The following is a 14344-nucleotide window of genomic DNA, read 5'->3' on the forward strand; positions in this document are numbered from 1 at the left end:
ATTTCTTTTTTTTTTAAAAAAAAAAAAAAAAAAAAAATCTAATTTGGTGTTCCTTGTCAAAAGTGATCATCCTTTAAAAATTGCTTATAAATTTGTCATTATGTTATATTATCACCAAATCTTGGATTCAATCTTTTTGCCAACCTGTTTTCTTTCAGCACAGGTTTTGTATTTCTTTTTGGAGCTGATTAATCATAGCTCTCTTAATATTGCCCAAATTATTTGCCAATAATGCTTTTTTCACTCAAAAACTTGGGTGCATGAGCTATGACTATTTCTTTTGAGTAAAAATAAAAACAATTGTGGATAATTTTGGCAATATTCAGTTTCTGAGTAAAAAGGGCATTGTTATTGAATAATTTTGGCAATATTCAATTTATGAGTAAAAAAATATTTGCAAGTAATTTTGGCAATTTTCAGTTTTTGGGCAAAAAATAAAAACATTGTGGATAATTTTGGCAATATTCTGTATCTGAGTGAAAATTGCATTGTTTTGATGGCTTATTTCACTAATTACATTTTTCTTAAATAATGTATAATAATAAAAAATAAAAAAATAAATAAAAAGCAGACAAAGCTATTTAGATGCATAATTTAAATTATCAGCTTTAACATAACAATAATTCTCATTATCCATATCATAGCTTCCACATTCATGTGTCTTAATGAGTCTGTAGTTGATGTAGATGTGTGTGTGTGTGTGTGTGTGTGTGTGCGCGCGCTCAGGCTCCTGCGGCTCGCAGTCACATGACACCCAGTCCGGCTCTGCCCCCTCACATCCTGTACAACCCCACCCAACACCTGATCACCTACACCGGCTTCTGCCCCTCCGGACAAACTCTACCCGCCTACCCAAACTACCCGCTGCCCATGCAGGTGAGGACCACTAACCAGCTAACCTCTGTCAGCAGGACGGTACTCATGACAGTCAGATGATCAGGACACCAACAGGACTGAATATTACTATAGAAAATTTTTTTTCTATTATGACGTTTAAATGTCAGTCAGTTTTGTTGTATTATAAGATTTAAAAGTTGGTTGGTTTGGTGCCATTAATAGATTTAAATATCGGTTAGTGTTGTTCTATTAAGTAATTTAAATATCGGTCGGTTTTGTTTTATTAAGAAATTTAAACATTGGTCGGTTTTGTTCTATTAAAAGATTTAAATATCGGTAGGTTTTGTTCTATTAAAAGATTTAAATATCGGGTCCGTTTTGTTTTATAAGGTTTAAATATCAGTTGGTTTTGTTTTAGAAACAGATTTCAATTTCGTTCAGTTTTGTTCCATTAAATGATTTAAATATCGGTTGGTTTTGTTCTATTAAAAGATTTAAATATCGGGTCCGTTTTGTTTTATAAGGTTTAAATATCAGTTGGTTTTGTTTTAGAAACAGATTTCAATTTCGTTCAGTTTTGTTCCATTAAATGATTTAAATATCGGTTGGTTTTGTTCTATTAAAAGATTTAAATATCGGGTCCGTTTTGTTTTATAAGGTTTAAATATCAGTTGGTTTTGTTTTAGAAACAGATTTCAATTTCGTTCAGTTTTGTTCCATTAAATGATTTAAATATCGGTTGGTTTTGTTCTATTAAAAGATTTAAATATCGGTTGGTTTTGTTCTATTATGTGATTTAAATGTCATTTTTGTTCTAGAAACAGATTTAAATACCAGTTGGTTTTGTTATATTAAAAGATTTAAATATCGGTAGGTTTTGTTCTAGAAACAGACTTGAACATCGGGTCCGTTTTGTTTTATAAGGTTTAAACATCAATCAGTTTTGTTCTATTTAAAGGTTTAAATATCAGTTGGTTTTAGTTCTATTAAAACGTTTAAATATCGGTCAGTTTTGTTCTATTAAGAGATTTAAATGTTGTTGGTTTTGTAAGCATGGCTTTAAATTCAATTCAAGTAACATCTATGATTTCAGGCAGAATTACCATATCATGATGTCTGTGGTTGAAAATGACTTTTGTCATGGTATAGATTTTAACAAGCAGCTGCTTAAAAAGTCTGCACATGTGCTTTAATCTCATTTCTGATGTTCATTTTTTATTCTTCATCCTCGTTCTCCAGCATCTGAGCGGTTATCCAGCTCCGGCTGCAGGTCAGTCCGTCCCCGAGGTCACGACCTCCCCGTCTGACGAGACTCAAGCAGTGTCTCAGAGCGGGACGAATCCAGTCGTACCGACTCAATCCACATCTCAGGACAGCAGCGGCTACATGCTGACTCCAAACGCTCCCTCGCTCTATGCTCACTCATTAGGGCCCTTCGAGAAGCCTCCACCTTACGCCTGCTGAAAGCACCACCTGAGCCAGGAGCCCTGACCTCTGACAGGCATCTGACCCCTGTGACCTCCACCGCCGCCGCTGCTGCTAATGACCTCAGAAAGAGTCTATGTAATCGTCACTTATTCTTGTAGCAAATGTGATCGATGTTGCTCGTCGTCTGGTAGTTTCCAAAACCTCTGAACTTTGGCTTTTTAATGTCCTCTTTCTTTTGGTGGGATCTTCATAGTTTGATTCATTGAATCATATAAGGCTGAAACACTCAATGCAAAGCTGAAGAACGTGTCCCATCCTCAGCTTCAGCTTCAGCTTCACAGATCACTGTAGCTGCTTTAGTCTTCTGCGGTCAGATCAACTACTGTCACAGTGAAGCGTGAGTCTGAGGAGAATCCTGCTGAGAACGTATTCAGATTCCTGAATAACACATGTGGTTTAATAACAAGACGTGTGACTCTATCAGTCCTGGTGTAATACAACAACGCACACAATGAAAAATCTTCCTAAATGCCACTTTCTTCTTTAATAACAAAACAGAATGTTTTAAGTTAAGAATATTTGTGTTGCATCACTGTGAAAACCACCTTTTGGCACATTTTATGAGTGAAAGTTCTCTTTAGAATTCATATTCTTAATAAATGCTCTTAAAAATCATTGTGATGATAACCGTCAGCTTGTCATAAATGTTTAATAAATGTATTGGGTATTTTCAAAAAATAACTAACTACATATTCATGACTACTGCCGGATTTTACTTTCATAATCTAGCAAGTAAATTCTCCTGTTATGATTAATACAGCTCTTACATTGATATTAAAAATAATACATGAAATGCTTGCTGCTTAAAGAGTTAATAGGCAAATGCATGGTTAAGATTTATTAGTGAAGTTTTAAATTTGTTGTATTAAACAAGGCAACAATATAGCATCTCAAAGAAAAATATGATGTTCTTAACCCTTTCATGCTCATGCACAGACGATCTTTTGAACATTTCCATAAGTAACCAGTTTGAATTAAAAAAGCCTTAAAAAGCACAACAGAAAGACTTCAGCTTAATCATGAACTTCTCAGTTAAACTCAGAATAATTTTTTATTTATCTGCCAGTTCAATATTTTATTGCTACATTCATTTTAATTTGCTTTGTGGTGCATTTACTAAATGCTTAAACTTGATCTAAAAATACAATGAACAAACGTCCCCTAGATTTAGAAATATCTCTGAATAAGAATGAACCATATTCCCATGTGACTGTGTTTTTGGTATTTGCATTGTCCAGCGTTTCCCGTTTAGTCACGCAAAGTGTTTACTGCACAAGACCATCACTTTTCACCTAATAAAATTAATTTCATTATTTTAAAGTAATTTTACCTTCAATAAAACCCTGAAAAAAATCCTTTCACAAAATAGAAATAATTCTATTTTAAACCGCAAAACTATAAATGATACAGGAACAGGTGGTTCTGAAAGTTTGCACTTAACATTGTTTAAAATATGCAAATGTGGCATAACCTACTTAAATATGCACTCGTTTGTGTTCATTTCCAGAACATTGATCTGAACATTGGATAAAGCTACATTCAAAAGTCTTGTTTGATTTTATTGCCATATTAAAGGTTTTTCCAGAGGATTTTGCATTTCTCTTTTGATCGCTCCATAAATCAGAAAATACTGTCAACAGACAAAAAAACAAACATTTTCACCATGTTTTTAGGAAGAAAATGTTGTATAAAATATGAACAAACCTTCAGAATAAAGAGAGGAAAAAAGTTTGGCGTAAGAGAAAAAACTCAAAGATTGAAATCTTCAGACGCAAATAGATGGTGCAATAAAATAAACACTTAAATGTGTGTTTTGGATGTTTTCTTTTCACCAGTCTGAAAGAAGAGACATTATATGGGAGCAAAACAGACCAAAATCTCAAATTTGATCAGTGCATAAAAAAAACTAGTTTCGCTTAATGTTTTTTTTTTTGTGAATTAATTGTTTGTGTGCTTGTGTCTCAAAACTACCAGTGTACAGTGACACTCATCAAGTTAGTTGGTTTTGTTTCCGAGCCGCTGAACATCTTAAAAGGACAGAATTCATCATCATAACAACGCCTTTATTAGTTTTCTTCAAGCATTTCAGTCTCGCAAACATGAACAAAATACAAAACAACTTCAACAAGATGAAAAGGACGAACTCAAACGAGGAACTAAAAAAAAACTGTTCCAACTCAAACTACTGAATGATGATGATGATGATGAAGTTGAGCACCTACATCGAGGCCTGAAGGCCTTTAATGGTAGTTGGGTGTTTTTAGTCATCCTCCTCTAAAGCATTTTACAGTGGCATATGTACAGTTACAGTATTTTACAGCACACTCTCAGTAGCGTGTGTTTGATTGGTCTAATGTGAGGAATACATCGATACTGTGCTATATGTGCGTGAGTGTGGCGAGGGATCCGGCTTTACTAAGGCCTTTGAAGATCCGTTGACTGGATCCGGATTAAAGCTCCTCCTGTGCTGGAGTCTGAGCTGTGGTTATTGCTGCGTGTCCACCAGAGGGCAGGAGTGAGAGCGGATGTCGTTGTGTTTGTGTTGGGCCTCGTCCACGTCCAGCAGATGACCGTTGACCCGCACATCCATGCAGCCCGTGTAGAAGGCCGACACCGGAGCGGACACCAGAGAAACATCTGCACAAACAAACAACATCAGAACCCTCTGGAGATTCACATTTCAAGATCATTTGCCTCGAAGTCTGTTGTATTTTTCAGAAAATAAGCCGCGTCCCACGACAAGTCACACTCGTTCATTACGGACGAGGATTAGGGCCAAGCAGTAATAAAAAATAAAACCATCTCGAGATTAAAGTCGTTAAATTTCGAGAAAAAAGTCGAGTGTGTTAATTCTCGACTTTTTTCTCGAAATTTAACAACTTTTTTTCTCGTAATTGAATGAGTTTATTCTCAACATTTTATTTAGACTTTTTTCTCAAAATTTTACGAGTTTTTTTCTCGGAATTTAATGAGTTTATTCTCAACATTTTATCTCGACTTTTTTTCTCGAAACAATGACTTTATTCTAGAAATTTAACGAGTTTAATCTCAACATTTTATCTCGACTTTTTTCTTGCAATTTAAAGATTTTTTTCTCTAAATTTAACGACTTTAATCTCGAGATGGTTTTAATTTTTTATTATTGCTTGGCCCAATCCTCTTTCGTAGTTCATAGAAAAGTTGCAAGTGTCACATTTTATTATTACAGTCAGAAAAAAATACTGGTAAACATTCACAAACAAATATTATGAGCACTGGTGTATTTTAGTTCACTCCAAAACGATTCCTTTAAATTTCACAGTATTCAGTATAGTAAACTTTAAAAAAAAAACACAGTATAGTATTCTTAAAAAAAAAAAACTTGCCCCTTTTAGACTTGCACTCCATTTGCTAAAAATAACACTATCTATTCCTTTTCATTTTATTTATTATAAAATTAACAAAAGTAAAAAAGGCCTCTAACATTAGCTTGCTTTATTCTTTTTCTATTCTATCTGTTTTCTTTTTATTTATTATATATTTTTATTTAGTCATCTGCTAAATGACTAAATGTAAATGTAAACTAAAATACATGACTCTGAAATCAACTAAAATAAAATTTAAAAATATGTATTTTATTTTTTGCCACATGTCATGGGCGGAGCTGGGGAGGGGCTAGCAGGTGAAAACCAAAGAAAAACCAAAGCAACCCCCATATATATATATATATACACATTATCACATGGATAACGTGTGCAATGCAGTACAACATGAAGTGATTTGCAGTCGCACATTTCGTAATGTCATAGCATTTTATTTTATAAATGGATCGGTTCCTTGTGCCAAGCAAGCCTATCCCCGACTAAAGATTTATTTCTAGTCAACTAGTCGCATGTTTATATTAAATTGATGAATATAATAACCTACTAAACCATTCTTTAATATAATAGGCATTGAGTGAGACTAAAGTGAAACTAATGTGGGATGGATGTGAGACTGGATTAAATGATGTTAGAATGAAGTAAGACTGCTGTGGGATGGATGTGTGGCCGGTGTAAGTGATGTGAGATCAATATGAGACCTAACTGAGACTTAAGTGAGATGTCTGTGAGAATGGTGTAAGTGATGTGAGACTGAAGAGACACCAATATGAGACTAATACAAGACTAATGTGAGACATTACCTGGAATCCCTCCTATAAAGGTGCTGTAAGAAGACGTCAGATCCAGAGCGTCTGCGTTCTCCATCATCTCCATCTGCGCGAGCTGCCCATCCACCTCCAGAAGAGAGCTGTTCCCGAACACCGTCACGTTCACAGTGTGTGTTTGAGCGTCACACAGGTTCACCGGGACACTGGCCACCACCACGTCACCGAACGACACCAGCACGTGCTGCAGGTCACAGATCAACAGACAAAATTAGATATTGGAACACTAGTATTCTGACCAGCTAAAAAATGTGTTTAAGTCAGTTATCTCTATCTTTTGCTGTAGTGTGTCAGTAGGAAATATCAGATTGCATTTCCAAACATTCATTTTGCCTTTAATTGTAATAATGCAGTGAGATTTGAGATCTGATCACACTCACACACTCTCACTCGGTCCAGTCGAGTGTCCCTGGATGATAGTCTGACAGAGAGACGGAGAACGGGACTCGATCCTGATGAACCAGAGCAAACAGGACTCCTACGGAGGAGGCAGGCCGCAGGGTCACATGAACACTGAGCGTCTGATTGTCTCCTACAGGACACAGGGTTATTACAGTTAACCAAGCTAAAACCATTGTTACTTGAAATGAAACAATTGTTAAATTAAATAAAATAAAATATTTTAGTTCAAGCTAGTTAGCCAAAGCAACATTTCTCATTTTCATTTAGTTTAACTTGATTTACTAAGATAACTAACGCTGAACTAAAACTGAAATAAAAATATGAACTAAATAGGCATATTAAAAAAACACAAAACAGCAAAATTACCAAAACTTTAACTGAAATGAAAAAATAAAAACTAATAAAAAAAATAATAACATTTTGTTCTGTCATATTCACCCCCAATAAAACCACATCTACACATACCAGTGTTGTTATTGTTAACGAAAACTAAACTGTTACAAATAGTTTTTTTGCTAACTGAAATAAAATAAAATAAAATAAAATATTAGATGACAAACTTAAACTTATAAAACTAAAAGGAAAATTAGAAATGCTGCCTTGGAAAGGAACTGAAATATATTTAAGTTGAACTACTAAAATTAATTAAATTAAATAAAAAGAAATTGAAGTTAAATAATACTTAAAAAAACTAATAAAAATCACTCAAATTAAAACAAATTAAAATGAAAACTCAAAATATGAATAAATACTGTATCAGTATATAAATGTGACCCTGGAGCACAAAACCAGTCATAAGGGTCCATTTTTCTGAAATTGAGATTTATGCATCAAAAGTTGAATAAATAAGCTTTCCATTGATGTATGGTTTGTTAGGATCGGACAATATCTGAAAATCTGGGATCTGAGCGTGCAAAAAAATCTAAATATTGAGAAAATCATCTTTAAAGTTGTCCAAATGAAGTTCTTAGCAATGCATATTACTAATCAAAAATTAAGTTTTAATATATTTACGGTAGGAAATTTACAAAATATCTTCATGGAACATGATCTTTACTTAATATCCTAATGATTTTTGGCATAAAAGAGAAATGTATAATTTTGACCCATACAATGTATTGTTGGCTATTGCTACAAATATACCCCAGCGACTTAACACTGCTTTTGTGCTCCAGGCTCACAGATAATGTATGGTGGCACACCGTGGCTGTGGTTGAAGTAGGCGAATCCGTGTCCAGGGTAGAAGGCGCTGTGGTCTTCGATGGCGTAACACTGCATGCGCTCGTTGTGCTGGACGGTGTCCTGAATAGACGTGTCCTCACCGGTTAACCAGCGCCAGTCCTTCATACAGCCGTCCAGTCGAGGGTTAACCTAGGGTTGGACGATATGGCCAAAATTTATATCACGATATATATATATCTTAATTTCGGTCGATATGATATTATTCCGATATCGATATGAACACTATTAAAAAAAGCCTCATAAACAGATGTCCCACAACAGATGTCTGTGCATACAAACTTATGAAAAATGAATTTGCCAAGTCTATGAAACCTCCTCCTATAAAACTATATAAACGGCACGAGTAAATTAATGTTCTACTTTTATTTGTAATTAGCCTTCATACAAACAAGGAATATGAAATCACTGTCAAATAAACATCTCAGACTCACCTTATTAATATTAATATCTTTAACTAGGCTAACTTACATGACCAGTCAAATGTTTTTGAACAGTAAGATTTTTAATGTGTTTTAAAGAAACCTCTTCTGCCCACCAAGCCTGCATTTATTTGATCCAAAATACAGCAAAAGCAGTAATATTGTGAAATATTTTTACTATTTAAAATAACTGCTTTCTATTTGAATATATTTTAAAATGTAATTTTTTTCTGTGATTTTAAAGCTATATTTTCAGCATCATTGCTCCAGTCACATGATCTTCAGAAATCATTCTAATATTCTGATTTGCTGCTCAAAAAACATTTATTACTATTATTTTGAGTAGAATTTTTTCAGGTTTCTTTGATGAATAGAAAGATCAGAGTAGGGTGAAAAACCCTTATTGTGGACATTTTTATTCTGGAAGTGAACTAATCCTTTAACCTTTTCCCTGCCAGCTTATTTTGATGATTTCCACTAAAATTTCATGGCCCCCAGAATATTCTGTTTTATGAATATCTGACCATGCAATACATCAAAATAAAGAACCAACCCTCTATATTTAAACAAAAAAAATCAGTTTTATTCCAGCTTCAAGCATTCTTTTTTATCAACACTTGAATGTAGGTAGGTTTCATTTTTGAGCAAAAAGCTGAGAAAATCACTACATCTGGATCATCTGGATCATATTCAGTAATATTATCAAAGCAAAGCTGCATTAGATTGCTTCCATCAGCGCTCCCAAAGCTTGCACAGGTCTTTCTGGATCAACATTTCACTCGCTAACATTAGGCAGTTTCCATTTATATATGCTGTTAGTGTTGATGATTGCATTATTTTTCATATGCATATGCTTACATCTGAGATCGCTGGTTTCTGCGTCTTCCTGGTCTGTGTTTTTGATCGAGTGACTCTAGACTCATTCAGGAGATGCGCAAAAGCGCCCCCTAGCTTATAACAGCGAGAACACGGAAACCCGGAAAATTCCGGTTAAAGTCGAGTTAATTTATTTCTTTTGTCATGTCAGATTATGACGCTGAAGCTCACCCTGCTGACCATCCCGTCGTCTCTGAAGGGAACGCCGCCCACCGTCAGGTTGAGCTCATGTATGCCTTTATTCAGTGTGAACAGATCTCCGTTCACTGCGATCTTCATCACCGCCTCCCTGTCAATCTTGATGACGAGGCTCCGCCCCTGTTCCTCCACCGAGATCTGAGCGGACCAATCAGGAGACACGTTTATTTCTACAGCGCCTTATACAATACAAATCGATTCAAAGTAGCTTTACAGAAACAAACAGGAAGTAACATTTGCAAAATTAATCAATTATGAAACTAATTTAATTTCAGCTGTAAAGCAGCTCTACAGAAGACAATAGAGTCATTATTCAGATTGATTCAGTTTCATCAAAATGTGCATCAAAAGTACATTTTAGATTTTCTAAAATACCTTTTTAAGTCTTTTTAAAATTTGTACATTTAAGGAATAAATTGAAGGGAACAATACGTTAATTTGTTTTCTGATCAAATGTCTAATGACATGACGCACACGTTATAGTGTTGCTATGAATGCAACTTTCAGCAGATCTGCATTACTTTTTAAAACATTTAAATTAAAACCATCCTCATGCAACATTTAATGCAACTTTATGAATTTAAGACTTTCTGCTTCAATTTAAGATCATTTTAAGGCCTTCATTTGTGGAAGGGAAAGTTAAGACGTTTTAAAACATGCAGAAATACTGAAGATGACTTGATGCTTTTTTTATGCCTGGATTTATTCATTCATTAAAAAAACAAAATGCAATTCTCACAGACAATGACTAGAATGCATGGTATTTCCGAACAAAAATAATTTTAAATGACTTTTGGTATTTTTGTGGGATATGAATTCATAAGGTGGTGTTAATGTTCTGAGAAAGACTCTTTGGAAGGCTGAAATGATTTAAAAAAAAAATCAGAAAGATTATAGAGAAAAAAAAAATCATAGCGAGTTTCAAGAGTTTTGTAGCGAAATACACAAACAGACAATTATTCTGAACAGGATTGTGAAATGTTTCAAGCCAAACTCGAACCTGCATCTCCCACGAGCTCAATGTGTCATATATGAACGGCTCAGTGTCTCAGTGGTGTGTCTGTTATTAGTGTGACCCCTGCAGTGACCTCTGACCTTATGCCACTGGCCGTCGTTGACCTGCGGTCCACTGCTGGTCACTCGACTCACAGCTCCGTACTTCAGCTGCAGCTCCAGCTTCCCATGATGCATCACCAGAACAATCCAGGAGCTGTTCAAGTGGCCGCCGGCGAAGAAGATCACGCCCTCAGGGTCGTAGGTCCTGAGGTCAAACTCTGCCGTGAATCTGAGGAAGTCAGCATCAAACGAGACGTCACAGTAACTCTAATGAGAGAGTTTTTGGTTCAACAGACTGATCTAACAAAGTGGCTCTCGTGTTTTCCTGTGATGTTTGTTTTATTTGCTTATTCACTTACAGTTGAGGTCAAAAGTTTACATCCCCCTTTCAGAATCTGCAAAATGTTAATTATTTTACCAAAATAAGAGGGATCATACAAAATGCATGTTATTGTTTATTTAGTACTGACCTGAATAAGATATTTCACATAAAAGATGTTAGGAAAATAATAGCTGAATTTATAAAAATGACCCGTTCAAAAGTTTTCATCCCCTTGACTCTTAATACTGTGTTGTTAGCTGAGTGATCCACAGCTGTGTGTTTTTGTGATTAGTGATAGTTGTTCACGAGTCCCTTGTTTGTCCTGAACAGTTAAACTACCTGCTGTTCTTCAGAAAAACCCCCAGCTCCCACAAATTCTTTGGTTTTGCAGCACTTTTGTGTATTTGAACCCTTTCCAACAAGGGATGAAAACTTTTGAACAGGTCATTTTTATAAATTCTCTTGTGGACTATATGTTAACGTCTTTTATGTGAAATATCTTATTCAGGTCAGTACTAAATAAACAACAACATGCATTTTGTATGATCCCTCTTATTTTAGTAAAATAATTAACATTTTGCAGATTCTGAAAGGGGGGTGTAAACTTTTAACCTCAACTGTATCAGTCTTTTTCCTTTCTGAGATGTTGGTCTCATTTTTATTAGCTGTTGTTATTGTACAGTACTTTGGTCAACTTTGTGTTGTTTTAATCGTGCTCTATAAATAAAATAAAGCCAACAAGATATTACAGTGCAGGCGTGCTCACCCGGTCTGAACCCTGCGGCGGAAGCGCAGTCGGACCACAGGAATCCCGCTGAACATGCGTCCGAGGTACAGCGAGCGCGAGTTCCTCCTCATGTCCAGCGACCGGTGAAGCTCGATGGGCTTCAGACACACAGAGAGGAAGATGAGCCAAACATTCTCACTTTTTTTTTTTAGTTAGTTAATTTATTTATATAGCACAATAAAACAACAGTCGCTGACCATTGTGCTGTACAAAAATTGTCAAATCAAAATTATAAAACACCAATCAAAACAATAAAACAGCATACAATGACATGGTACATACTAGGCATAGATATATATACGTAGATGCCTCATTATAAAGCGGATAGTTCCGGTGCTTGATTCTGATTGGCTGAGCCGCGTTCGAAGCTGTTGTAAATGACGCTACAAAGTAACATACACCTTTGTTTACGTTTGTGTGTTGCTCGGCAACCACTTTGTTGCAACCACAACTGTTTCTGAGGAGCTACATTGTTTGGTGGAAGAATACTGTTTTTATTAATATCATTACACTTTATTTGCTCTGTTTTATTTTGTGAAACCTTACTACGTATATGGAATAACCGTTTTATAAAAGCAATAATCCCCGTGAACAGATGAGAATGAAAATATAGGTGTAACAGTAAATTGTAGTAAATTGGCAACCTTATTTACAGAAAAAATATATTTTATACATATCACTATCTTTAAATAAATCTTCCACATAAAGTTTTGGCCCTATGACCCACTAATAATCGTATCAAATAACCGTGATTACAAGACTGACCAAAATAATCGTGATTATGATTTTTGTCATAATTGAGCAGCCCTAGTTACACACAGAGAGAAAACATGCTCAGGACAACTCAGATATTATAAGCCTTTTCTAAAAGGAGAGTTTTAAGTTTTACTTTAAACAGAGATTCTGTAGGGATTATCCTAATAGATAAAGCTAGGCTACGGCAAAAGTTTCTGATTTGATGACCTTAAACATCTCGCAGATGTGTTAACAGTCACAACTTCAGATAAATAAGAAGGTGCCAGACCATTTAAGACCTTAAAAACAAAGAATAAAATCTTAAACTCTATTCTAAAACATACCGGCAACCAACACAGAGAGAGCTAGATGCGCTCAAATTTACGTGTGCTAGTAAGAAGTCTAGCATTTTGCATTTTGGACTATTTGCAAGCGGTTCATATAGGATTGATCACATCAGCAAACCGAAGAGTCGCGAGCAAACTGGACCTAAAATGTGCTCAACAAGAAATGAAAACATAGTCAGTTTTCATTTAAATTTTTATTTTATTTGCTTTTATAATTTTATTAGTTTTCACTGCCAGTTATTAGTTAGTTAAAGCAGGGTTATTACTTAACTAAATCTAAAATTAAAACCATTAAAAACTTACTTGAAATAAAGTAAAAGTTAACCGAAATAAAATACAAATAAAAAATAAAAAACATTTTATTTCAACTAGTTTCCAAGGCAACATTTCTCATTTTAATTCAGTTTAAATTGATGTATTAAAATAACTAAAACTTAAAAAATGTTTTTTTATATATATAACTACTAAAAATTGTAAAAACATGCAACAAAATTACTAAAACTGTAGAATATTTTAAAAAATCTATATTATTACATGAATAAAATATATATATAAATAAAAAAGTATAGCAGTATCTCAATGATACTAAAATAACACTGGTCTAAAGTTGATCCAGTCAGTGTTTTAGAATCATAAATGAACAGAATTATTATTATAGTTAGTTATTAGTAGTGATGACAGTCCAGTCTGACATGATTGGTTTCTGATAAAAGCGTGTCGTCACAGGCAGAAACAGGCAAAATAAAGTAAAACCATCAAAACTACAATAATGTCTGGCTGTTTTTCTGTTTGTAGTTATATAAAATAAATATGAAACTGCTGAGCTTTAAAAATCATTCTGATCTTCAATATTAATATATTACATTTTTAATTAGTAACATAAATGTCTTTACTGTCACTTTTGATCAATTTAATATGTCCTTGCGGAATAATAAAAATAAATAAATAAAAAGTCATACTGAACACAAACTTCATATACAGTATATAAAAATCATAGCACAAAAATACAAAAACGCCCATATTACAAAATATAACATTAAAAAAGTGTATAATTCACTCGTTTTTCTAAAGAAACATTGTCCAACAGTGACATCAGCGGGTAAAGTTACGCCTCCCCTGAGTCCATTGGGTTTTAACAGACCCCCCACAGCGAGCCATGATTTTTGGAGGTAATTGAGAATGAATGGGGGAAAGTCACACGACAGGAGGCAATGCCTCCATCGTGATATGTTTGGATATGGCTGGTTATGTTCGGCTGTGATTGGTTCATGCAATAAATCCCGCCTCTTGTGTTCGTGCGTGTTCGCGAATCAGTCTGAATAAACAATATTACGACGTTAATGGGCAGACTAATTTAAAAAAGTAAATAAACAACTCACACAACACTTAGATATAACTACTGTATGTGTGTGTGTGAGAGAGAGAGTGAGTGTGTGTGTGTGTGTGTGT

At 34.6% G+C, this 14344-nt stretch overlaps 2 protein-coding genes across 2 annotated transcripts in view; one reads left to right on the forward strand and one right to left on the reverse strand.

The window, feature by feature from the left end:
- The window catches only part of LOC107694467 (transmembrane protein 255B-like), a 3121-nt gene extending 756 nt beyond the window's left edge, over window positions 1-2365 (forward strand). The window contains exons 2-3 of the mRNA XM_016494160.1: window positions 727-876; window positions 2077-2365. Coding sequence (XP_016349646.1) covers window positions 748-876; window positions 2077-2301 — 354 coding nt within the window. The 5' untranslated portion in view covers window positions 727-747 and the 3' untranslated portion in view covers window positions 2302-2365. The remainder of the gene's footprint in view (window positions 1-726; window positions 877-2076) is intronic.
- A 1913-nt stretch (window positions 2366-4278) lies between these two features.
- The window catches only part of LOC107694478 (growth arrest-specific protein 6-like), a 19208-nt gene continuing 9142 nt past the window's right edge, over window positions 4279-14344 (reverse strand). The window contains exons 6-12 of the mRNA XM_016494182.1: window positions 11793-11911; window positions 10744-10933; window positions 9622-9786; window positions 8116-8284; window positions 6901-7043; window positions 6488-6695; window positions 4279-4962 (exon numbers count right to left, since the gene is read on the reverse strand). Coding sequence (XP_016349668.1) covers window positions 4811-4962; window positions 6488-6695; window positions 6901-7043; window positions 8116-8284; window positions 9622-9786; window positions 10744-10933; window positions 11793-11911 — 1146 coding nt within the window. The 3' untranslated portion in view covers window positions 4279-4810. The remainder of the gene's footprint in view (window positions 4963-6487; window positions 6696-6900; window positions 7044-8115; window positions 8285-9621; window positions 9787-10743; window positions 10934-11792; window positions 11912-14344) is intronic.

This window comes from Sinocyclocheilus anshuiensis, unplaced genomic scaffold (genome assembly GCF_001515605.1).
Source record: "Sinocyclocheilus anshuiensis isolate Anshui unplaced genomic scaffold, SAMN03320099.WGS_v1.1 scaffold2585, whole genome shotgun sequence".
NCBI classification, from domain to species: Eukaryota; Metazoa; Chordata; class Actinopteri; order Cypriniformes; family Cyprinidae; genus Sinocyclocheilus; species Sinocyclocheilus anshuiensis.